Source organism: Pristis pectinata, chromosome 3 (genome assembly GCF_009764475.1).
Source record: "Pristis pectinata isolate sPriPec2 chromosome 3, sPriPec2.1.pri, whole genome shotgun sequence".
NCBI lineage: Eukaryota > Metazoa > Chordata > Chondrichthyes > Rhinopristiformes > Pristidae > Pristis > Pristis pectinata.
The window spans coordinates 122,940,370-122,966,642 of record NC_067407.1 but is presented as its reverse complement, the minus strand read 5'-3'; the positions used below and the strand labels follow the sequence as shown (position 1 = coordinate 122,966,642).

Here is a 26,273-nt window from a genome sequence, read left to right as displayed (position 1 = left end):
TTAACTAATCCACTTTCCTCCAGATGACTATTAATCTTGTCCCAGATCAATGTTCCTAAAGCCTTTTATACCACCAAAGTTAAACCGACTGGCCTGTATTTGCCAAGCTGATCCTTTGGGGGAATAACATTCGATACTTGCCAGTTCTCTGGCACCAGCACCATATTCCAAAGAACATTGAAAGATTACAGTCAGCCCCTCTGCATTTGTCTCCCATACTTCCCTCAAATCCTTGGATGCGTCTCCTCCCTGGTGACTTGCCTGCTTCTTTGGCCAACTTTTCTAACACTTCCATGCTATCAAATATAATGTATCCAGTGTCTTAACCATCTCCTCCTTCGCTATTACTTGGCCAGTACTCTCACCCCGGTGAAGACAGATGTGTAGTACCTTAACAATACCCTCAGCATCCAAGTGCACTTCTTTGTTTTTGGCCTCAGTGGACTCCACTCCTCCATGTGTTACCCCTTGTTACTACACAAAGGAAGATGTCATTCAACAGATAAAATACAGTTTAAATTCCAAGTCAAACTCAATCTCCAGGGGAAAATAATAACCACAGGTAATTCTATCAAGAAGTTAACATTTTGTGAGACTTTTTTCAATTGAATTTGTTTTTATGGATTAAGAATTGCATTCTACGCCATTCAATCTTGAACAGTTCTGCTTGCCAGTGACAAATAGCCAACAGAGCAGGTATCACTGTTTTAACTGGCAAATAAACAATGACCAACTTAAATATCAATGTATTCAAAATCAATATGAATGCTCTTGGAAACATTTCTGATTTTGTACTCCCCTACCAGGAGCATAGATCAGAAAAATTAAATACTTGTTCTGTTTGGTTTGAAAATATACACTTCCCATGGGTAACGTTTCCTACCAGGAGCACAAAATCAGATAACTTTTCCTGAAAAATGTATTGGCATATTTACAACAATCTTTCATTTCTATTTACTTCCTCCCCTTGAAATTTCTTCCCTGGGCTGACTTCTGTTGGCTTTGGTTCAACGTGTGCCCTCTCTGATCTTACCCGGTGTAGATGATAGTATTTGATAGTGGAGACATCACAGCCAAGTCAGATCTTTCTGCATTTGCTCTTCATGTATGGATAAGTCTGAAGAAGAATCACTAAATTTTAGTAAATAATGGACACTTTTCTTGGAACTAGAGTGGCCAACAGCAATCGTTAAGGATTAAAACAAAGTCTCCTAAGAATTGATCTTTTAAGGTATACAAGACATTGATATCATAGATTTTCCAGTCAATTTGCTTCATTGGTTAAAATTTGAATATACCCTCGCTGTGTTATGATTAATGCACAAATCATCCAGGAGTAGAATAGCAGATTGTGGGTGCATGTGACTTCACTTGCAGTAAATTACTGATTATTCACCGATGCCATACACAGTTGGGATGAACATACAAATTAGGAGCAGCAGTCAGGCACCTGGCCTCTCAAACCTCCTTTCCCAATCATGGCTGATCTGATTATAATCTCAACTCTACCAATGTGGGGTCTCAACTGGAAACGTGACCATCCCTTTGCATCCACAAATGCTGCTTGACCCACTGAGTTCTTCCAGCAGTTTTATTTCTGTTTTTGTTAGTCAACTCAGCCATGTTGGTCGGATATAATTAACCCTTCATTAGCCTTTCAGATAACAATACATTTTCATTTAATGTGCCATGAAGTGCAAGGAGTTGGATAACTGGTGAATATCTGGGAAGCTCATTTTTCTACAGAATATATTTCAAAGTAATAAAATGTGTCAAAACTGTAAAGTTTTTTTAAAAAGTGAAATAATGAAAACAATTTGAATTATTACAATAAATCAGAATCTATACTAACATGAAAACAACAGTGCTGTGAGAATACATTTCAACAAGAAAGATCTTTTGAGTGCATAAATGCACCAACAACAGGAAGCATTTTGCACAATAAAGGTATCACAGAGGTAATTTAATATTGCCGATTAAGCTACTCAATTATAGAAAAAAATCAATATTTTGACATAAGTAACATGTGGAAAGTAAATATGCAATATGACAATACAATATAATTCTGATTTTCTGGCACGCTTGGGACTTTGGTGCCAGACTAGCAAATTTTCTGGACTATTGGATGTTACTTCAACAGCCTAACACACTTCTAATTGACTTTTTCTTAGAGATTACATGATATTATTAATTTTCTAGTGAACTTGATGAGTAGAAAGGGAGAGCAAAAAACATTACCAGATGCCAAACCATTGGGATTTCCAAAGTGTCACGAAGTGGATTATTGGAGTTTTACTGTATATTTAAAATGCTGTTAAATCTATTATCATTTGCAATAAAACTGGAAGCAAAGGTGCTAATTATTGGTAACTTGGTTTATTATCATCAGATGTTCCGAGGAACAGTGAAAAACTTTGTTTTGCATGCCATGGATACAGATCATTTCCTCACATTAGTACATCAATGTAGTACAAGGGAAAAGCAATAACCAAATGTAGAATAAAGTGTTACAGTTACAGAGCAAGTGCAGTGCAGGCAGACAATAAGGTGCAAGGCCATGACGAGGTAGATTGTGAGGTCAAGAGTCTACTTTATTGTACAAGGGGCCATTCAATAGTCTTACAACAGTGGGGATTTCTCATCCTTTGCTCAAGTTTCTGTATAAATTACCAAGAACTTTGGAGTTGCATCAGATCATCCTTACTATGTTTTTACAGGAGCCTATAAATCGTATAATTAGCTGGAGAGCTCATACTTTGCAAATAATCAGCATCTTCTTTGTGGAGGAAGCATCTGTTGTTGTTTCTGCATCTGTGGATTGTTCTGTCAGGTGTGTAATAGGATTGACATTAAACATGGGGCTTTGTTGACTTTTTTTGCTATGGACCAGCTTTTTATATTAATGCACACCTTTTGCATAATGTACTTAATGTTTGAATGATTTGGGTTGTTGGTTTAAGCAAGAGGTGTTTCATGGTATGGATTTTTTCTTCTGAAAAGGGCATTGCTGGACCAATTAAGATTTTGCAAAAATGCAACAACCATGGGTCACTTTTACTGATGCATGAGTTTTATATATAAATATTTAACTTAAATTTATATTCTTAAACTGTAGTGACAGAATTTAAACTCAGCATAGCAATGTGTCATCAGTTGTTTGAACTAAATGCTCATAAATTAGTGGCTGAGTACTTTACCATGCCTCTGAAATGCCATTGCAATGTGCACTTTCTTCTATTTATGGATATTTAGCACAAGCTATATTCTCAGACTACAGCTGCATGCCTGTTGATTATTTATCTAAGATCATAACTACCATGCCTTCTGCTGTGATATTGCAGTTCTGTCAGGTGTTAGTATCCATGTTTCCATAATCCTCGTTCCCACATTTATAATAGAAATTGCCTTTGTGAACTTGTCACAATGCAGTTACATTCTCCTACTGACAATGGTTCAGTTTTACATTACTTATCACATTAGCCTTTAATACTCCAGCCAAGCCTGTAGCTGCAGATTTTGACATGTTATTGAAAATTCCCACATACTTGTCCATCATGCTTAAGATGTACATATCCATTAATGTACAATAAGTTCTCCTCGTTTTGCTTGCCTTATTCCTTTTGCCCTGAGACATGCCCCATGCTTTTCTCATACTCCTTTCTCTTCAGATGGCAATCGATGTGAAGCATAGAGATGGGGGTCATTGGGTGCAGGAGGGGTAGATGTAGAAAGCATCTGGGTAGGTTGCTAGTGCAGCTCAAGGGAAGGATTTAGACAGGGCTACAAGCTGGCTTTGGACTGAGTGAAGAATAACCAATGGGATACATGGACGATGAGGTCCTCTGGCCTCTTGCCAAGTAATCTGTTTTATCAGCTCTGTATCCTGGATTCTTACCTGTCCCACCAGACCTTCCTCCCTCTGTGTCATTTTATACCCCGTTGCCTACACCTATACAACTTGGTTCTTTCCTTGAAATCGTAGTTGAGTTTAACAACTTTTGAAGGAACTGTGACATAAATCCGTGTCCTTTCTTTTTCGTCACATGAATTTTAGCACAGAGATATTTCTAAACTTTAGTTTCATGATGCACATAAATCTGGTCTTTGTTTTTGAAAGAAAAATGTTAAATAATTATTTCTTTTATTGTTATTCAGGGTTTGGTATGCGTTAAATGGCCATTACATTGGATACTTTGGACAACACAGTGCTTTACTTTTAATGAATCCCAGTGAGTTTGTTTTACCCAGTGACATAACTGAAGCACCTGTGGAGGGTAAGTCAAAGCAATCCAACAAGGCGGACCAGTTGGACTACCCGTTGATGTTGGATTGGGAAAGGTGAGATGATAAATCATAAATTTGATTGCAATGTCTTGTAATTTCTGACCTTATATTAAGTGTATCTTTCAACCTGAAACCTCTGCTAGAAATACATGATTAAAGATCATTATTTTGTGAGTTAGCTATACCATTGTTGATTTTTTAAGTTTATTTATTCATGGGGTGTGTGCATCATGGGTGCTAGCAATTATTGCGCATCCCTAACTGGCCCTGAGCTAAGCCATTTCAGGGCAGTTCTAAGTTGATCACATTGCTGAGAACCTGGGTCACATATAGGCCAAACTACAGGTGGCAAAATTCCTTCCCTGATGGACATTGGTCAACCAGATGTTTTATTTTTATGTAACCACCCAGTGGGTTCATAGTTATCATTATGGATACCAACTTTTCATTCTGTTTTGCACTAACAAGAATATGATTAAGATCAGAAAAAGTTTCCATGCTGTATGAATTTATTACTCTATAAAATCTCCAGTGGTAATATTGAAGGGTAAATGTTGATGTTGACATATGGAGAGCTTACAGGCATTTTTTTTAAATAATACCAATGGATCTTGTATGTCTGTGTGAGAGGCTAGATGGGATTGTTGGTGAAACATCACATCTAAAATGCAGCATCTTGGATTACACAACATCCCTTAGTTTTACAGAAGAATATCAATCCAAATATTGGGTTCCTGGAGTGGAATCTGAATACACAACCTTCTGATCCAGAAGCAAGAGTGTTGGCCACTGAGCCACACGTGTTGAAAAATGTGATATTAGCACATGATGCCTCCAATGGTATCCCAGGTTTTGGGGCCACTGGAAACTTTGGACCAGTTTGTGCATCATCTTGAACAGTTTTTTGGATGCTTCAAAAGCATTCAAGGTCCCTCAACAATGTTGACAACCATTAAAGTCTGGGATAATGGCTTTACCAGCTGTCAAAGAGATTTTGCAGCTATACTTTGAATAGAACTTGTCCTGTTCCTCCTGTCACGAACCAGCAACAAAAGAAACACACTGAGCATGATTCAGTGTTAAAAACTATTTTATTAATCACTACTTATGATAATACGTAAAATAAAAGTAAAAATGTTAGTATGTTAGAATTCAAAAAAAATGTTAAACCTTGAACGTTAACCCCAAAACTAAACTCTTCGTGTGTGTGTGGCAAAGTCCCAAACTCCAAGTTCAGGAATGGTTCTTAAAGTTCAGTTCCGCAAGCCATAAGGTGAAACATGAGCAAGGGCTTCTTCAACAACCACCGTTGTCTGAAGATAAGACGTAGACGTAGAGAAACAGAGAGAGAGTAAATACGAAATCCAAATGTTCCACGATGGAACCCAAACGACACTTCAGTGTTTACTCGGTAGTGACTTCCTCACCCCGAAAAGCATCCGAATCGTGGTCGTCCACACACAAATACCTGTTTCCTTCTACAGGTCAGCAACAAAGTGAACTCCACCGGATTACTTCTAACTTCCATACATGGATTTCAGTGGCAGACACAGTTATTGTTTCTCATCCATCGCTAGAGAAAACTAGCAGGCTGGTGTCTCTCTCCCTTCTCTCTCTCTTCTGCTTCTTCAACAACGTCATTACGTCCTTTATCTTCTATTGACGTAAGCACGCCCCACACACACACACACACACACACACTCTATCTTAAAGGGACATTCACTGAGTCCGTAACACTCCCCTTGTTGGTATAAAGGGCCTCCCCATTTTGGATCAGAAAGGCTTTGGAGGCATGTCCTGGCCCATTCTGATCCAGTTTCTTTCACCAGTTACGTCAAATTCCTTATTATTGGAATCAACATTCACAATGCAGGGATACTCCATGAAGGCTTCATTTTCCTGGAGTCTAATTTGCACTGTACTCCGAGGTAGGTAGCAGTTGGTGTGTTTTTCACTCTGAATCTGTTCATGCATCAAGGTTTTACATCTGCTTGATTGTCTGACAATAAACGATTTAAAGATCCAGGTCTTTTTTATCTCTGTTGCTCAATGTGTTTGACTGCAGTTAAAATAACAACCACTTAATTGTACCATACACTTTAAATTAACATCTTGAATGGTAAATGAACTTACTTTTATAGCTTTTTGTTTTAGATGGAAGCCATTTGATCGGGAAGGTTACTTAATGAAGCTGAAGCAACAACGCAAAGTTCTTGATGTAGATCAAGACAAGAAATTCTTTAAATCAGTAACTATTCCAAGGGTAGGAATAAAAAATTCTTTTATTTTAATATACAGCTGCTAAATAAATGTTTCTCTGGTACTGCAATTAATCTATCCTCTCCTGTGACAAGATTCCCTCCCTCTCCCCTCACCACAGCTTCCGTTCCCAACTCCTACACTAGCTAAACTGTTTTTCTCCTCAGCTTCACTGTCTCGTCGGCCATCATCAGCTCTCTCTCCAAAAATCCAAGCTTGACCCCACTGAACTACTGCCTCACCTCCAATCTTGTCCCTGTGTTTGTGACTAACACTGGCTCTCACTTAGTCAGTGAATTAATTTTACGTTTATTATCCTTGTTTTGATATCCCTAACCCAACAAACCTTCAAGGTATCTGTGCTCTTCTGACCTTGGTTTCCTGAGATCTCCTTCATTATGTGCTTCACGTTCTGGCAGCTCTGCCTTCAAATGTGAGGGCCATAGTCTCTGAATTCCCTCCCTAAATCTCTTTACCCTCTTCCTTGTCTTCCCTGTTTCAAGATGCCCCTCCTTATCCAAGAGTTTGGTCACCTGCCATAATACCCCTTTCTGAGATTCAGTCTCAAATTTTGGTGTATTGCTTTGGACCATTTTGCTACATTAGAGGCACTGTATAAATGCATGTTATTGTTAATAATTGTGGAACTACATCCTCACAAACCAATGGAAATTCATCTGTTGTGTCCAGGTCAAGTTTGTAGACATTTCATGAACTCCCTTTCAGTTAATACAAAAATACCTAAATTCTCAGAATATTGGGCTATGATGAAGTTGCAAAGATTAGAACACTAGTACAGGTTTGATTATCCGACCATTGCTAAAACTTCTTTTGTTTCTGTAGTTTTTTGATTGAAGCATAAAGCACTAATGCCTTAGATTCAAATACACACACTTTGGCTGTAGTAATTGTGTGGCAAATTTAGAACTAATATCATTTCTGAAGTTAACAAATGGGAGTGGTGAGATTGGGACATCCTTCGTTCAGGAAAGCGAAAGAATGATTTGGGACCTTCATTTGGGCATTAAAATCTGAGCTTTTCTCTGCCTTACTAGGCAGGCGGTTGCGATGGCTTTTTTATGCTGACCTGTTGCTTAGCACTGTTAATATGATCTGTCCCATGGCAGTGACCAGTTGGGTTGGGGTTGGTGGGGAAGTGATAGGAAATTATTGGGGAGAAGACCATGGGGCAGGTTTTATTGCCACATGATCCTTGATCCATGGAGTGGGCCAAGGGGGAGAGAAAACAGATTGACCCAGTGGGTAGATGGGCCAGGATTGAGCTATGGGCTGTGATTGCCCCAAGATAAGCCAATAGCCACAACTGGACCCCCCCATGCCATGGGTGGCAGTCACTTTTGAGGTAAATTACAGAGGAAAGAATGAGTCATTTATTAACAGTAAAAGCAATGTCCCTATAAATCACACAGATTTCACAACTTTCACTGCGATGTGAAAATCCAAAAACTGCAGATGTTGGAAATCCTGAACATAAACAGAAATGCCAGAAAACCTCAGCAAGTTAGGCAGCAGATGTGGAAGGAGAAACAGCCATGTTTCAGGTCTGTGACCTTTCATTGTAGACCTGAAACTTTGACTGTTTATCTTTCCACATGCTGCCTGACTTGCTGAGTTTTTCCCCAACAGTTTCACTGTGATGTATTCCTTGTTGAATTGTAATAGCTGTAAACCATGGCCTTATAAGTTCTGACTATAAGTTTCTCTATAAGACTATAACTTCTGACTATAAGTAAATAAAACACATTACATAAGATGATTATATGTGCAAAACATGATGGAGAAATGACATCAAAGTTAGAGTAAATCATGCCAGTAAATGCCTGGTCCAATCTTCTGATGGTTGGGATTTCACTGGGAAACATATGCAAATATTGTAAATCCTGGCCAAAATTATGTTTCATATGCTGTTAATGCTTCTTTTAAAATGAAAAGGGTGCAAATGGATGTTCTCTAATCTAATTTCTGGGTTTGTGTTCAAAAGTTACATTTTGTTAAAACTACTAATTGTAGACTAAATCTAAACTCTAGGCCTCTTACTATTTTATAGTTTACTTTTATTAAGTTTAAAGAGTTGTCTTACAGAATAAAATGCTTTTATATTTTTGATGTCTGAACTGAACTAAAAATCAATCTTAATTAAATGATACCTCAGTAAAATTGACACCTTAGCTGATAAAATAGAATTTCATTGAAATATATATACAGTAAGTGTTTGTGTGTGTGTGTGTGCATGCAGGTTAATGGTAAAATTTACCTTCATCAAAATATATCTTTGCCAGTATGTAATTCATGGCTTAGGGTTCATTTAAAGCTTTAGAAAGTTTTAAATACTAATATTGTGACCAGTCCTCCAACAAGGGTTGTGAGCTCTGGAATATCACTGTGGTTCCTTTGATTGGCATTGCTTTCGATCACTATTCACTTTCCAATCATTTGTGTATGTTTTAAGCTTATTAAATAATAGTAAATGACAGTGTGATGTATGATTCTTTACTGCTTTATTCCAAACAGCTAAAATTAAAACCAGTGGAAAGTTCCGTATCTGGCACAAGAGCAATGGGGGCCGTGTTTCGGGCTCTTCCTGTGTACAATGTAAGATAATACTAACCACGTTTACAGAGGAAATAAAGTGCTTGTTAAGGTGTTAAATGACATCTGGTAAATAAAATCTCGATGGCATATACTTCACCTAATATTCAATTGCAAAACACTTTTCTCCAGCGTGAAATTCTTTAACCTTTTCAGAGTGTTTTTGGATCACTCTGGAAATGCAATTGGGTACTTCTGGGCATGGAGTCCAGCAGTGGCCTTGTAGGGATTCCCAAGCATTACTGCCTCTGGGATCTGCATGGGGTTAGACCTGGCAAAGGATCCAAGACCTCATTGATTTCAATGGGGAATATAGGACTATGGCTTATAAGGCAAAGGGAAAGGTATTATGTCTTTTTTTCAACTTCATTTAAGATTATTTTTGTATAGTAAAAATAACTATTGTAAAAATAATGACTTAATAGATTTTAATTGCCTTTTAATTATGTTTTTTAGTGTTTTACTTCAGTTTCAATAGCTTTTAAATGTCTCTGAACATTGGAAGTATTTAAAAATGTTTTTACAGCTGGTCAAACTAGGTGTGTTTTATGCATGGGACTTCCTCACCACAGCATATCAGAGGCTGGCCTACCACTGAGACAACATCGCTGGAGTCCTGGGTGGGTGCTTTAGGCCAGTCTGATTAGCTTTCTGCATCAGGATTTGGCAGGTGTGGCCAATTAAACATAGAGAAGGACAGTACAGGCCCTTCGGCCCGCCATGTTGTGCCGACATTTTATCCTGCTCTAAGAACTATCTAACCCTTCCCTTCCACGTAGCCCTCCATTTTTCTATCATTCATGTGGTGGAACCTGGGGGAAATTGGGGGAAGCTGGCCAGCAAGATCTGTCCTATTATGTATCAGGGTGGTTGAGTTTGTGCATCTTTTAAGGATAAATATTTGAAGCAGGATGGAGAACAGCACTGGGATTGGTTTTTGATGTCTTTGGCAAACAGCTGGTTTAGTTGTCGTGCTGTATGCCTCCCCTGTTGCACTGTAAACTCTGCCCATATCATTCTGTGTAACTGCAGGTCTGGCTTTTGATGCTGTGAATGTCTCCTTGTTGTCTAATCATACGTGGATTACCTGATTTCTGCAACTAGACAATGGTTACTTGAATTTACCCCATGGAGAAAGATATAGATTCCAAACTTTGCCAACTTCGTATCTCAAGCTATTAATTTTCTTTCAAGAGAATTGGGAGTGGATCTGATACAGCAATTACCTTTTCAGGTTTTACCATGGCCTATCAGATTCCAAAGCTTGGAGTTCAGTGGGGCAGAGGGATATTGGTTGGGTGGTGATTCTTAGATTTTCATAGTCTAATAAAATACATTTATCAAGTTAACTTGAGTTATCTGCTTTTAGATGCAACTTGCCCCACTATCTATGCATTGTAGTTTGAATTAGCTCATTATAAATTTTAATTAGTCTTGATCTCTTCCAGAAGCACCTGTCATTTATTTATTTTTCAGGGGATGGGTGTCACTGCCAAGGATGGATAATATGTGCTGGCTGTAATTTTGCTCAAGAATCTGGTTGTGAGCTGCCACATTGAACTGCAACTGCCCTTCTGTTTTTGTTAGTGAGGAGCAGGATTTTAACTCAACATTGATAAAGGATAGGTGATATATATCCAAGAGGGAAGATGTGCAACATGGAGGGGAATATGCTGGTGGTGATGTTCCCATGCACAAATAAGACACATGTACATCATGGAATAAGTGTCTCCCTTTCAGAACTATGTTGGGGGGGGGGGTGGGAGTGAATGATTTCCAACTTATTGTTCCTGATTTCATGGAGCAATACAACATGAGCAGAGAATGGATGGACCATTTCAAAGGCTAAATGTTGCAGTTCAACCAGCTAATGAGTAAGGCAGGAAGTTACACTTTGTTTAATTCTTCAATGTCCCCTCTTTTCCATAGATTGATCCTTTATTCCGAATAGACCCATTTAAGGATGTATCATTTTCTGAAGAAGGTGGTCATGACTCCCTCCATAACTTTTTTGCGGGAGAAAGGAAAGTCACCATTTCAGGCAGGAAAAAAGTAAGTCAGATAGAATTTTGATATTCAAGAATAAAGTAGACATTAACCTGCAGATGTACATTAATTCTTTTGTTTCTTATAGCTTATTATTAAAAATTGTGTCTTTTACACTTTTAACCAGTCTCCACGAAACCAGCTATGGCTGCCTGTTTTTATATGACTATTTGTGGCCAAATCTTTAGAGTGGAAAATGTAACATGGTAGCCAGTTTCAGAGCATTCAGTTTTAGATGTTTTCTGTCCTATATGAGAAGCACTCATAAAAAGAAATTCAAGCAATGTTGCTTAAAATTTCACTTCCAGTGTTGATGCAAAGTGATTTTAGCTTTTAGCCCAATTCTAAATGTGAAGTATAAATTGTAGAAAAATTGCCTAAATTGAATTTGGCCAGTATAAGACTGCCTGTAGACAAAAGTATTTTGCATTTTTACAGGGCTTTTCCTTAAGTGCATAACAACCAATGAAATACTTTTAAACTGCAATCATGATTGTGAAAAAATGCATCCAGATTGCACATGACAGAGTTCTACACCCAGCAATAAGATTCTGAACAGATAATCTGTTTTTATGATTTTTGGCTGAGAGCCCAGTGTACCTAATCTGTTTTTAGACAGTTATAAATCAAACATCCTTGGTAGCACAGAGAGCAAGCAGGACACTTATACAATGGTCAGATTGTGATGAGCCTAGCCTATCGCCCATAGTCATTGTCCAGAGCCCCCCCCCTCTATGTCAGAGTTCACCCAATGGGACCCACAGGGTCGATCTAGTTGGCCCTCTGCACCCTGGACTTGGGCATTGAGATCTCAGCAATGACAGTCCTCGGGTCACTACCCTGAACTTGGAAGGTTCCAATCAGACTTTGACTGAAGGCAAGCTGTGGCAGACTTGTCCAAGTTGTCAAGGGTTTGAACATTTTTTAAATGTCTTTGGTATTCAAAAACCATGGAAAATTAAAGGGCTTTAAAAAAAAATCAGAAATGTAAATGAGAAGCACACAAGAACACTAAGAAATTAATAAATGCACATTTGTAAGGTGGTGATAAATCAAGAGTTAGTCTATCCAATTATGAATATTTCTTGTTTTCTCTGCAGCCATTGGCATGGTGAGCTGCACCAATATCTGCCAGCACTTCCCAGTTCAGTAGGATTGTTCTGGCTTTGCTGTACTCTTATCATTCTGATTGTGGTCAGAAAATTTCCACCATTATCCTGCCTTCCCATCACTCACCCCCAGACACGTACAGTAAAACTCTGATAATCTGGCATTCGATTATTCAATTAATCCTGATAGTTCGGCATCTGGCTCACTCACTGGTTTGGCGTGTACACTGGGGTTCTAGAGTGCGAGCTGTGTGTACTTCCAGAGGCAGGGCGTAGAGTGCAGTCAAGGCCAGGTTCTGGACTGTAGCTGGGATACAAGTGCTTCTATGTTTTCTGCTCCTTTTAAACTAACCAGATCCACAGAAAAATGGATTATACTACAATGTCACATGTAAAAGAAAAAGCAAAATATGTTTAGGGATATTATTAGAAGAAAATCCCAATAGTCCAGAAAATCTGTTAGTCTAGCACCACCAGTCTCAAAGATGTCAGATTCTTGGAGTTTTACTCTATCCTTACTGTATCCTACATTTGCCTTCCTATTTGCTTGCTGTACCTGCATATTAACAGAGTGGTTAATATTCAAGAACACCTAAACACCAACACTTTTCAATTTCTCTCCTTTTAAAAAAAAATATTTTGTGCTTCTATTTTTTTTAAATGGCAGGATCCTTGGGAGGATTGATGTACAGAGGGATCTTGGGGTGCAGGTCCATAGCTCCTAGAAAGTAGCAACACAAGCAGATAGAGTGGTAAAGAAGGTTTATGGAATACTTGCCTTCATTAGTTGGGATGCTGAGTACAAAAGTTGGGAAGTAGTGCTGCAGCTGCATAAAGATTTGGGTAGGCCACTTTTGGAGTATTGTGTGCAGTTCTAGTCACTGCATTACAGGAAGGATGTGGTGGCTTTGGATAGAGTGCAGAAGAGATTCACTAGGACATTGCCTGGATAAGAGAGCACTAGCGACAAGGAGAGGTTGGACAAACTTGGATTGTTTTCTCTGGAGCACCAGAGGCTGAAGGCGTGACCTGATAGAAGTATACAAAATTAGGAGAGGCCTAGATAAAGCAGATATTCCTTTTCCCAGGGTGCAAATGTCAAAGACTAGAAGGCATAGCTTTAAATGAGAGGAGGTATGTTTAAAGGCCCTCCTCTCAATTATCTTCGTCACCTCAAAAGCTCAGTCAAGTTTCTGAGACATGATTGACCCACCTGTCTGTCCATCCTTCCCCCCCCCCGCCCAAAAATAAAGCCATGCTGACTTTCCCTAATGACTATCCTTTTCCAAATGAGAGTAAATCCTATCCCTAAGAATATTCAATAATTTCCCTAGCAATGACGTAAGGCTCACCAGCCTATAACTTCCTGGTTTGTCTCTACTGCCCTTCTTAAAGGGAGGAACAACATTTTCTATTCCCCAGTCCTCCAGGGCCTTGCCTGCATTTAAAGAGGATACAAAAATTTCCGTCAAGGCCCCAACAATCTCCTCTCTTGCCTCTCTCAATAAGTTGGGATTGGGACTTATCCACCTTGATGCTCTTCAAGTGACCCAACTCCGATATCAACGTGCCTTAGAATATCAGCATACTCCTTCCTGATCTCGCTATCCTCCATGTTCTTCTCCTTGGTTAATACTGATGCAAAGTACTCATTTAGTACTTTGCCCACTTCCTCCAGCTCCAGGTGCTAAATTCCCTTCTTTGTCCTTGAGTGGTCCCATCCTTGTTGCCCTCTTGTTTTTAATGTATGTATAAAATGCTTTGGGATTCTCTTTACTCCTAATTGTCAAGGATATTTCATGGCTCTTTTTACCCCTCCTGATTTCCCATTCAAGTTCTGTCCTGCTTCCTTTATATTCCTCTAAGGCTCTGTCCGATTTCAGCTCCTTGTACTTTGCATTATGCTTCCTTTTTCTTCTTGACTAAATTTGCAACATCTCTCGTCATCCAAGGTTCCTGAACCCTGCCATCCTTGTCCTTCTTCCTCATAGGAACATGTTGGCCCGGAATTCTGACCAGCTGGCCTTTAAACGACTCCCACATGTCGGATTTGAACTTGCCCAATAACAGCTGCTCCCAATCTACTCTCCTCAATTCCTGCCTAATACTAATTAGCCTTTCCCCAATTTAGCACTTTCCTCCAAGGTCCAGTCTTGTCCTTATCCATAATTGTCTGAAAACTTACGGAGTTATTATCACTGTTCCCAAAAATGCCCTCCCACTGAAACTACACTCACCAGGCCAGGCTTACTTCCCAGTACAAAGTCTAGTATGGCTCCCTTCTTGGTTGGATTATCTATGTATTGTGTCAAAAAACCCTCCTGGAAGCACTGAGCAAATTCTGTCCCATCTAAGCCTCTGGCACTAGAGGAGTCATAGATAAGATAAATTGGGGAAAATTTAAAGTCACCCGCTACAGTTACCCTGTTGCTTTTACATCTTTTCATAATCTGCCTACGTATGTGTTCCTCTATCTCCCATTGGCTATTGAGAGGCCTATAGCATAACTCCACCACAGTGATTGCACCTTTCTTATTTCTGAGCCCTACCAATATTGCCCACTGGATGAGCCCTCCAGGATGTCCTCTCTCTCGGTGCCACTGTGACATTCTCTCTGATCACTAGTGCAACTCCCCTACCTCATTTACGTCCCTTTCTATCGTGTTTTAAACATCTGAATCCTGGAACGTTGAGCTGCCAGCCCTGCCTTTCCTCAACCAAGTCTCTAATGGCCACAGCCTCGGAATTCCATGTACCAATTCAGGCTCTATATCTGTCTGCCTTACCTGTAATACTCCTTGCATTGAAATAAATACACTTCGGCCCCATTATGGTCATTAGCCTGGCCCTGTCTGTCCATCCTTTCAGATTTGCATGACCTAACCTCTACCTTCCCCTCAATCCCTCCACTTGCTAACCTACAACTTTGGTTCCCACACCCCCGCCCCCGTCACACTAGTTTAAACCCTCCCAAGTAGCACTTAAAAACTTCCCAATGAGGATACTGGTGGCCCTCCAGTTTAGGTGCAACCTATCCTCCTCGTATAAGTCCCACCTTCCCTGGAAGAGAACCCAATGAACTACATAACAGAAGCCTTCCCCTCTGCACCAGCTCTTTAGCCACTCATTCAATTGTACTACCTTCCTATTTATTGCCTCACTAACACATGGTATGGGGAGTAATCCTGAAATTACAAGTCCTGCTTTTTTAACTTTTAGCCAAACTACATAAATCCTGCCTGTATCATTAATAACAATATCATATTAAAGGGAATTTTAATTTTCCTAATGGTACTCACTACCACCTTCTAAAGGGGAATTATGAATGAGCAATAAATGCTAGCCAAACGAACAACGCCCAGATCCCAATAATGAATGTATTGATAAACCAGCCCTTCCTGAATCGTGCACTAAAGTGCCTAGATCCTTCTATATCTCAAAGTTCTCTCTTCTTGACTATGTCTGGCAGGTCATCCTTCCCTTTCAGAATGTCCTGTGCCTGCTCAGAGAGATACTTGACCCTGGCACCATGGAGGAAACACTCCATTCTGGAGTCTTGCTCGCGGCCACAGAAATACTCATCTGTGCCCCTTTATCCTGGATAACGTGTTCTATTAATGTTAAACACTAACATTTCATGTGGGATTTTATCAAAGGTTTTCTGAAAATCCAGTACACCACATCCACTGTTGTTGCCATATCTGTTTTGCCAGTAACATTATCAAGAAAAACCTACATTAGTGTTGTTAAACACAACTGCTACATCAGTTCACTTTTCCTTTTGCATCCAAGCAGGAATATATAACTGTTGTAATTCCTGCATTTGTTTTTTAAAAGTCAGCCACAGTCCAACCTACCATAATCGCCTTTTAATGAAGTTCTCCAATCTATCATAAAGCCAGCATGGCTTTGTGCAGGGCAAGTCATGTCTTACTAACCTGTTTGAGTCTTTTGACAGGGTGACGAGAGAGATTGATGAAGGTAGAGCTATGGATGTCGTCTATGTGGACTTCAGTGGGGCATTTGACAAGGTCCCGCATGGTCGGTTAATCAAGAAAGTTCAGATGCATGGGTTCAGTGGGGAATTGGCTGTGTGGATCCAGAACTGGCTTGCCTGTAGAAGACAAAGGGTGGGGGTTGAAGGGACTTATTCGGGCTGGAGGCCTGTGAGTAGTGGTGTTCCGCAGGATTCTGTGCTGGGACCTCTGCTGTTTGTGATGTACATAAATGACCTGGATGAGTATGTTGATTGATGGATGGGTTGGTAAGTTTGCAGATGATACCAAGATTGGTAGAGTTGTGAATAGTGTAGAAGACTGGCGACGGATACAGCGTGATATAGATCAGCTGCAGATGTGGGCAGAGAAATGGCAGATGGAGATTAACTAGGATAAATGTGAGGTGTTGCACCTTGGTAGGACTAATGTCAAGAGAGAGTACACTCTTAAGGGCAAGACCATCAACAGTGTTGAAGAGCAGAGAGACCTTGGGGTGCAAATCCATGACTCATTGAAAGTGGCTACACAGGTAGACAGGGTGGTTAAGAAGGCTTATGGAATGCTTGCATTTATTAATCAGGGTATTGAGTATAGGAGTCAAGAGTTAAGATGCATCTGTATAGAACTCTGGTTAGGCCGCATTTAGAGTATTGCGTGCAATTCTGGTCACCTCACTATAGGAAGGATGTTGAGGCTTTAGAGAGGATGCAGACAAGTTTTACTAGGATGCTGCCTGGATTAGAGGGCATCAGGAGAGGCTGAACAAACTTGGGTGCTTTTCTCTGGAGTGGTGGAGGCTGAAGGGTGATCCATTGGAAGTGTATAAAATTATGAGAGGCATAGATAGGGTGGACAAGCAATATCTTTTTCCCATTATTGAGCGATCCAATACCAGAGGGCATGCATTTAAGGTGAGAGGGGGTAGGTTCAGAACAGACGTGAGGGGTATGTTTTTTACTGAGAGAGTGGTGGATGCCTGGAATGCATTGCCTGATAGGGTGGTGGAGGAAAATTCATTGGAGGCTTTTAAGAGGGGCTTGGATGGGCACATGAATGAGAGGAAAATAAAGGGATATGGGCATTCTGTAGGTAGGAGGGAATAGCTATGTCTGTGCAACATTGTGGGTCGAAGGGCCTATTCTGTGCTGTACTGTTCTGTGTTCTAAAACGGATGACCTGACTGTTTTCCAAATTACATTCCATCTGTCAAGTACTTGCTGATTCATTTAACCTGCCTATATCCCCCTGAAGCCTCTCCAGATCTCCTCTCACCCCACACTGTCACCCAGTTTTGTATCACCAGCAAACCTGGATAAATTACACTTGCATCCCTCATTCAAACCACTGATATCGATTGTGAACAGCTGGGGACCCATCACTGATTCCTAAGACACCCTGCTAGTTGCAGTTGGCCAACCTGAAAATAACCCATTTACTCCTACTCCTTTAATTCTGACTCTTAATCCGATCTTCATTCCATGCCAGCATTTCATCCCCAACAGCATGCACTTTTGTTGAATAATCTCATGTGGCACCTTATTGAAGGTCTTCTGAAAGCCAAAATACATCAACTGGTTTTCCCTTATCTATTCTACCACTAACAACCTAAGAGTGAATGCATTATAAGATTGTGCTGTCTTCTCCCAATCCTGTTGCTACTTGCTAAGTGCCCTGGTTATCCCTTCCTTAATAACAAAATCCTGCTTTTCCCTAGCACTGATGGCAAGCAGGCTGGTCTATAGTTCTTTGTTCTCTCTCTCTCTCTCTCTCTCTCTCTTGTTCTCTCTCTCTTGTTCTCTCTCTCTTGTTCTCTCTCTTGTTTTCTCTCTCTCTCTCTCTCTCTTCTGTTCTCTCTCTCTCTCTCTCTCTCTCTCTCGTGCATTCTCTCTCTCTCTCTCTCTCTCTCTCTCTCTCTCGTGCATTCTCTCTCTCTGTCTTCTTTGTTAAATAGTTGGGTTATTTGTACATGGTCACCTGGTATGGTACACTGGTTACCTGCAAATCTGTGGGAACCAATCTCGAATCTTGGCTATAAAGGGTCTATGATTACTTCAGCTAATCTTTTCCTTTATAATTTATATTTTTCACTAGACTACCCTTGAATTCTACTTTCCTCTTTCCTATCAATGTCTTTGAACTGTGCAATTTTCCCAATCCTCACACTTACTGATTTTTGTTTTTGCAATATCATAAGCCTTTTCTTTGACTTAATACTCATTTTAACTTCTCTTGCTAGCCACAGCTGGACTATGTTTGTGGTACTTTTTGCGATAAATTGTAATGTATTACATATAAATGATATATTAATTTGTTAATTGTTAGCCATTGCTTTCTCCTCCCAATCAAACATTTAAATGCATTTCCCCAATCCACTATAGCCAGCTCACATCCCATTACTTAGTTTGCTTTAATCAGATTTATGATCCTGGTTTTAGTCTGAACAAAAACACATGCAATTTTTATGTAAAATGTTATAATATTACAACAATTGTTCCCTCAATCTCCCTTCACCACCAGATCAACAACTAATGCTATCTCATTACACAGTACTAGATCTATAACCTGTTTCCTCAATTGTTTCTCAACATACTGATCTAGAAAACAACTTGTTATGCAAAGTGTGAATTTGTCCTCCAAACTATTACTGCTAACTTGATTTGCCCAGTCGATATGTAGATTAACATCTATGATTATAGTATTACCCTTATTACATGCACCTCTAATTTTTTAATTTGTACAATGTTTGCATAATCACAACTACTGGGGTGGGTGGATGGGAGGCGGGTTGCTATATATAACTCACACCAATTTTTTTCTGACATCTACTGTTTCCTAGCTCCACCCATACTAATTCCAGTTCTTGATTTGCTGAGTTAATTCTATAATATTGGGGCTACCTTTTTCATTTTGTCTAAATCTACTAAAAGTTAAGCATTCTGGAAAATTTAATTTAATTCCCAACTTGGTCATTTTGCAACCATATATTTGTAATGGCTAATAGATCATAAGCATTAATTTCTTTTTTCGCCAGTAATTCACTAACCTTGTTATGAAAGCTCAATCATTCAGATGAAAAGCCTCACAGGTGGATAAGGTAGTTAAGAAAGCTTATGGGATGTTAGCATTCATAAATCGTGGGATTGAGTTTAAGAGCTGCGAGGTAATGATGCTGTACCAGTTCTGGTCGCCTCATTATACGAAGGATGTGGAAACGTTGGAAAGGGTGCAGAGGGGATTTACCAGGATGCTGTCTGGTTTGGAGAGTATGCATTATGAAGACAGACTAAGGGAGCTAGGACTTTATTCTTTGAAGAGGAGGAGGATGAGAGGAGACATGATAGAGGTGTACAAAATACTAAGAGGAATAGATATAGTAGACAGCCAGCGCCTCTTTCCCAAAACACCAATGCTCAATACAAGAGGGCATGGCTTTAAAGTAATGGATGGGAAGTTGAAGGGAGATATCAGAGGAAGGTTTCTTACCCAGGGAGTGGTTGGGGCATGGAATGCGCTGCCTGGGGTGGTGGTGGAGGCAGGTACATTAGTCAAATTCAAGAGATTGCTAGATAGACATATGGAGGAATTTAAAATAGAGAGATACATGGGAGGAAGGGGTTGGTTAGTCTTAAGTGAGGGTTAAAGGTCGGCACAACATTTTGTGCCAAAGGGCCTGTATTGTGCTGTACTGTTCTATGATTCTATGATTATTTTTCTTCTTACCATTTCCCCCCAGTCTGACTCTAATTAGAGCTATGATAACGCTTGCATGCTCTGTCCCTTCCTGACCAACTGTGGTTATTGTTATCCAAACAATTGCTTTGTCCTTTCTCTTTAAAATTTGTCCCCTCTGGCATCCATCCCCCACCAAACTATTTGGCTTTAAACTTTACTTACATCTCTTGCTATTCGATCTGTCAGGCCGTTAGTTCCAGCTTAATTCAGAGGAAGCCTGTACAAATTTAACAGCTCCTTCCTTTCCTAGTACTGGTGCCAGTGCCCCACTGGACATAGGGGAGAGAGGAAAGCTGGGGGTAAGGACAGTGGTAAGGTAGGTTCGTAGAATTACATGGTCTATTCTTGCTCTCATTTCTCACATTCTCACCGATAAAATGTGCGAGAAAAGTAGTTAGGCATGTTTATTAAAAGTAAATTTATAGCATGAATTTGAAGGCTTCTATCTAAACTCAGATTTTTGTATTTCAGGATGCTAAGGGTTCTACTCTCCACCCTATTCAGAGCTGCTATGTTTTCAATGCTACTACTGCCCCACCTCCTTATGTTATGCTTTGAACATAAGAAATGCTGCAGCCACGGGCACTATTCATCCCAAACAAGTCGTCTTCGGATATTTAAGAAACTAAACTGATAATTCTTGTGTAGGGCTAAAGGACTACATAGTTCAATTAATTGGAAACTTTTAGTTCAATTGAAGTAAAGTACCTGCAACATATTGCTTCTGTTATATCTGCCATTTACAAATATGCTCTTCCAAAAATAGTATTAAGAAGAAAATCACAGTTAAGAAGAGGTAATGATTGAATGGGTTGTCATTTTAACACGTCTCCACTATGTGAATCATATCAGTTTTATGCAACTGACAACAGCACCCTTTTTAAAAATAGAGGTTTAACAACGTCAACAGAAATTAATTGGGTGTAAGTATTTGCTGAATCATATCAATGTAAATACTGGCATCAATGTAAACGTTTCAGTTGCCCTCCAACCAAGTTTGAGCAGCAAAAGAGTCCTATGATAGACATTCTATTATCACACACAATGTGTTGAAACCATGTGACTCTTGCACTGAAATAAGAATTGGGTATTAGACATCAGAGCAGGATGTTGACAAGCCAATTTTGAAAATGTTTTTTTTATAAAGCTAATGTGTATGTCCTAAAGGGATACTTACTGAATGGATAAACATGGATAATTTACAGAGAATAGTTGCATTTTTCTTACTGTGGCAGGCATGATACCCTTATGTGAATTGTGCAACATTATCGGGATTGTCCTGGGGGGAAAACAAAATGACCAAATCAGACACAGAAGTTATCTCAGTTGAGCATTAGTTCATTTAGGAATGGGATTTGAAATATTGTCATTAAAGAAAAAGCAACTATAGAATATCCATTTTTAAAAATAAAAACAGAGAATGCTGAAAAAATTCACCAGGTCTGGCAGCACTTGTGGAAAGATGGAGCGTTTTCAACCTGAAACATCAACTCTGTTTTCCTATCCACAGATGCTGTCTGACCTGCTGAGTATTTTTAGCATTTTCTGGTTTTATTTCAGATTTCTGGCATCAGTAGTTTTTCTTAATTTTCGCTGCCACGATCCATATATAACAGGCAAGTAAATAAAAGAGAAACAAAGGACTGCACATGCTGGAAGTAAAAGCCTTGCTTTTCCAACACAATTGCCGTCTGTCAATCCTGACAAAATTTATCTTCAATATGAAAGAAAATTTCCTTTTGCCTTGTATAGTAAGGGACCAAGATCAATAGTTCCGCAACCTATTAGGTACAGAGTGATATAGTTTTTTTGCAACTAATCAGCTATCCATACTTCTCAAGAATCTGCTGGAATTGTGGCCTGTAATATGGGGTTGTCACAGAAGAACTAACTGGGTGTGAATACTAAACTCCCCCAGAAAGCTCAAGTTTAAGTTCCAAGTGAAGACCTGCCTAGTCATGCTGATGCAGTTGATCTTGAAAGGTGGTGATTTGTTTTGTTCTTAGAAGCTCTGAGAAGTTTACCTCTGGGTTGCTGATGGTTAAATGTCTAACTTAAAATGTAAATTGTAATTTGTTTAAAATGAGCTCAAACTATGAATTTTAAATGTTGTGGAATAAATTTATTTCATAGTAAATACTTTTTATTCATTCGAAGAATGTGGGCTTAGTAGGCAGAGCTAGCATTTAATTGCCCATCCCTAATTGCCCTTGAGAAGGTGGTGGTGAGCTGCTGCCTTGAACCACTGTAGTCCTTGATGTGCAGGTTTATCCACAATGCTGTTAGGGAGAGAGTTCCAGGATTTTGACCCACCGACAGTGAAAGAAAAGCGATGTCAGGATGGTGGGTGGTTTGGAGGTCAACTTCCAGGTGGTGGTGTTCCTGTACATTTCCTGCCCTTGTCCTTCTAGCTGGTACAGGTAGTGGGTTCAGAAGGTGCTGTCTAAGGAGTCTTGGTGAGTTGCTGCAGTGCATCCTTTAGATGGTACAAACTGCTGCTACTGTGCATTGATAGTGGAGTGAGTGGATCATTGTGGATGGGGGTGCCTAGCAAGGGGGCTGCTGTATCCTGTATGGTGTCAAGGTTCTTGAGTGTTGCTGAAGCTGCCCTCATTCCAGGCAAGTGGAGAGTGTTCCATCACACTCCTGACTTGAGCCTTGTAGATGGTGGACAGGCTTTGGGGAGTTAGGAAGTGAGTTACTCACCTCAGGATTCCTAGCCTAGTATGTCTACTCCAATTCAGTTTCTGGTCAATGGTAACCCCCAGGATATTGATAGTGGCAGATTCAGTGATGGCATTGCCTTTGAATGTCAGGGGTTGATAGCTGGATTTTCTCTTGTTGGATATGGTCATTACCTGGCACTTGTGTGGTGTGAATGTTACTTGCCACCTACCAGCCCAGGCCTGGATATTGTCCAGGTCTTGCTGCATTTGGATGTGGACTGCTTCATTATCCGAGGTGTTGTGAATGGTGCTGAACATTGTGCAACTGTCTGTGAACATCCCTACTTCTGACCCTGTGATTAAAGGAAGGTCATTGATGAAGCAGCTGAAGATGGTTGGGCCGAGGACACTGCCCTGAGGAACTCCTACAGAGATATCCTGTGGCTGAGCTGATTGATCTCCAACCACCACCACCATCTTCCTTTGTGCTGGGTATGATTCCAAACCAGTGGAGGGTCTTCCTCCTGATCCACATTGACTCCAGTTTAGCCAGGGCTTCTTAATGCCATTCTCTATTAAACGCTGCCTTGATGTCAAGGGCAGTTACGTTGTACAAAAATGTATGTAAATATTAATTTACACTGAAATGGTAAATCCCAATTTACTTAAGAATATACATGATAAAATAGTCAGCTGAGGGAGGGTTACAAGGGACTGTCGATGTAACAACATCCCAATAGCTGGGGTGCTGAAAGCATTTTTTCAACTGAAAGTTAACTGCTGCTATTTGCAAACCTTCCCACTCGACCCCTTCACTGCATGAAGACAGAAGTTCATATAGACAGGCAAAAATAAAACATTCACTGAGTAAGTTTTCTGACCCAATGATGAGAACCCTTTACCAATTTTTATGTTGACCATTAATATCCCCTCAGCTTCAACTATTAACACTAAAGCATTTAATTCAGCATAAGTTTTTTGAGTCAGAAAAATTAAAAATCCAGGCTAGGAAAGAAGCTAACTGCTTTTATTCCCTCCTACACATATATAGTCTATTTGTAGTTATTTTCTCTGAGATATATTGTATGCAAAAAGAATAGCTAGATTGTAAATCTGAATAACATGGGGAAAGAGAGATGTCATTTAAGGGGATGTTTAACCAGCTTGGGTAAAAAAAAAACAGCTGATAATGAAAAGTTTGCCACAGCTGCCGCCCATTCTAAAATGGACTGTCCTGTTTATTCATTTCCACAGCACTAGTTAACGTCCATTGATTCAGTTAAACTACATCTCAATTTTAAATTTTTCAAACCTTCCACAATCTTATTGTTCCACATTCTTCTTCAAATTACCCCTGGCTTTCTTGTTAATCACAGCGGTATCTCCCTTTCTCAAACTCTAGCCATTTGCTCATTCTCTGCATTGCTACCTGGGCCTCAAGAAGTGACGGCCTTAAACCCTGGAATTTCCTCCTCACTCCCTTTGCAGCTCCTTCTTCAAAATGCTCTTGAAGACTTGTGCCTGTCTAAGATTCTGGTTATCTGCCTGAATATAAATTTAAGTGGCTGAACTTGATAACATTCTTGTGAATTGCATGGTGGTTGATGGTGCAATATAAATGGAAGATTTTTGTTATTCTTGTCTGAAAGAAAGCTATTAAAATATCCAGTTTGTTTCATTCCTTTGGATTAAGCAAGAAGGCTTGCAAATCCTGGCAGTGTAGGGTTACACTCATCTGAAGCCCACAGATATATGCTAGGGAGCTTGCTGGCACGCATCAACGTGTACTTATTAACTCACTATAATCGTTAAAGAGCAAACAGCCAGGAAAGATAGCCTCATGCCCTAAACGCTTGTGTATAAATATATTATATTGATGTTTTAAATTTATTTTGAAGCTTAATTTGTCATCTAAAGCCAAACTTTAAATAGCCTGACTGACTGGAAAGTATGTCTGCTTATGGTTAAAATGGTGAAGGGAGCTTCCTGTTGCATTTCTAATGCACTCAGCCTGCTGTTACTGTAACAGTGCTGCTTTTGGTGCTAGTCTTGACCTCAACATCACTTTCCTGCTCGCTCCCCAAACCTCTCGACTCTCTTGTTTAAATGTCAGTCAATCTCTGCCTTTAATATATTTAATGATTCCCACAGTTCTCTGGGGTAGAGAATTCCAAGGATTCATAACCCTCTGAGAGAAGGAATTCCTCCTCACCTTCATCTGAAATGGGTGACCCCTTTTTTTGGAATCTATGACCTCTATTTATAGATGGTCCCATGAGGGGAAACACTGTCTCAGCATCCATCATGTCAGTCCTCCTCAGAATCTTCCATGTTTCAATAAGTTCACCACTCACTGTTCTGTGCTCCAATGCATGTAGGTCAAACCTGCTCAATCTTTCTTCATAGGCCAACCCCTTCATCCCTGGAATCAACCCAATGAACTTCCTCTGCACTGCCTCAAATGCAAACACATACTTACATATGGAGAGCAAATCTGTGCTTAGTTCCCTGGATGTGGTCTCTCTGTGCCCTGTAAAGTTGTTATCAAAACATCCTTTCTTTTATAGCCATTACCCCTTGCAATAAAGGCCAACATTCCATTAGCCTTCCTAATTACCTGCTGTAACTGCATGCTAAATTTTGTGTTTCATTTACCAGTAATCCCAGATCCTATTGTACTGCAACATTTTGTAATCTCTCTCTGTTTAAATAATGATTTAAATTTCCATTCTTCCAGTGGATAACCTAAATTTTCCTACGTTATACTTCTTGCCCACTCACTTACCCTGTCTATATCCCTTTGCAGGCTGTGTCCTTGCAACTCACTAACCCAGTAATTCAAGCAAGCACTCTTCCCTGCCTAATATTCTCTTAAATTGAAGATCTGCACCTGCAAATTCAAGAATTTTCCTTTCAATCTACAGTATTAATAGCCACCAAGGAAGAGTAATTACTATGTGTACAAATTTTATTTATAAATGCATTCAAGTAGATTTGCTCAGTCATACTTCTAACAAAGCCAGAAATGTGTCATTCTTGACTTCACTGAAACAAATGAGTCAAAGCAATCTTCATGAAGGCATGCATGTATAGAAACTGGAATGATTCTTCTCCAACTGTACAATATGGTCTAAACTAGCTGCAAAGTGAGTAAAACCTTTATTTACCTCTTCTGTTTTCTGTGTGAAGGTAAAATAACCAACAACATAACAATGACAGAAAAGACTGTTGAAATGATGACAGAAGATTTAAGGAATTCTTACCTGTCTTTAGCTTTTCAAAGGTTTCTTTTGTTTAGTGAGGAACTAGAGATCATCTTCCATTAGGAAACCACATTCTCTGATGCTACGTTTTGGAAGAAAAATATAAAAAGTCATATGAGATTGGCTTCCTAATGTTCCAGAGCCTTCTGGGTGAACTGAAGAAACTGGCTATGATTGAACATGAAGTTGGCAAAGGCAAAACAACTCCTCTGAAGAGGACCCTGGAAGTTTTTGATTGGGTTTCTTTATTAGTTTTAGGAGTGTGCAGATAGGTCTGTATGAAAGAATATGTGAACTGTTGCTTGG

General features: G+C 39.7%; 1 protein-coding gene across 1 annotated transcript in view; it reads left to right on the top strand.

Moving 5' to 3' along the window:
- Positions 1-4,342, top strand: part of LOC127568016 (WD repeat-containing protein 64-like) — a 69,899-nt gene extending 65,557 nt beyond the window's left edge. Inside the window, exons 21-22 of the mRNA XM_052011263.1 lie at positions 2,718-2,830; positions 4,156-4,342. Coding sequence (XP_051867223.1) covers positions 2,718-2,830; positions 4,156-4,342 — 300 coding nt within the window. The remainder of the gene's footprint in view (positions 1-2,717; positions 2,831-4,155) is intronic.
- The last annotated feature ends 21,931 nt before the right edge of the window (positions 4,343-26,273 follow it).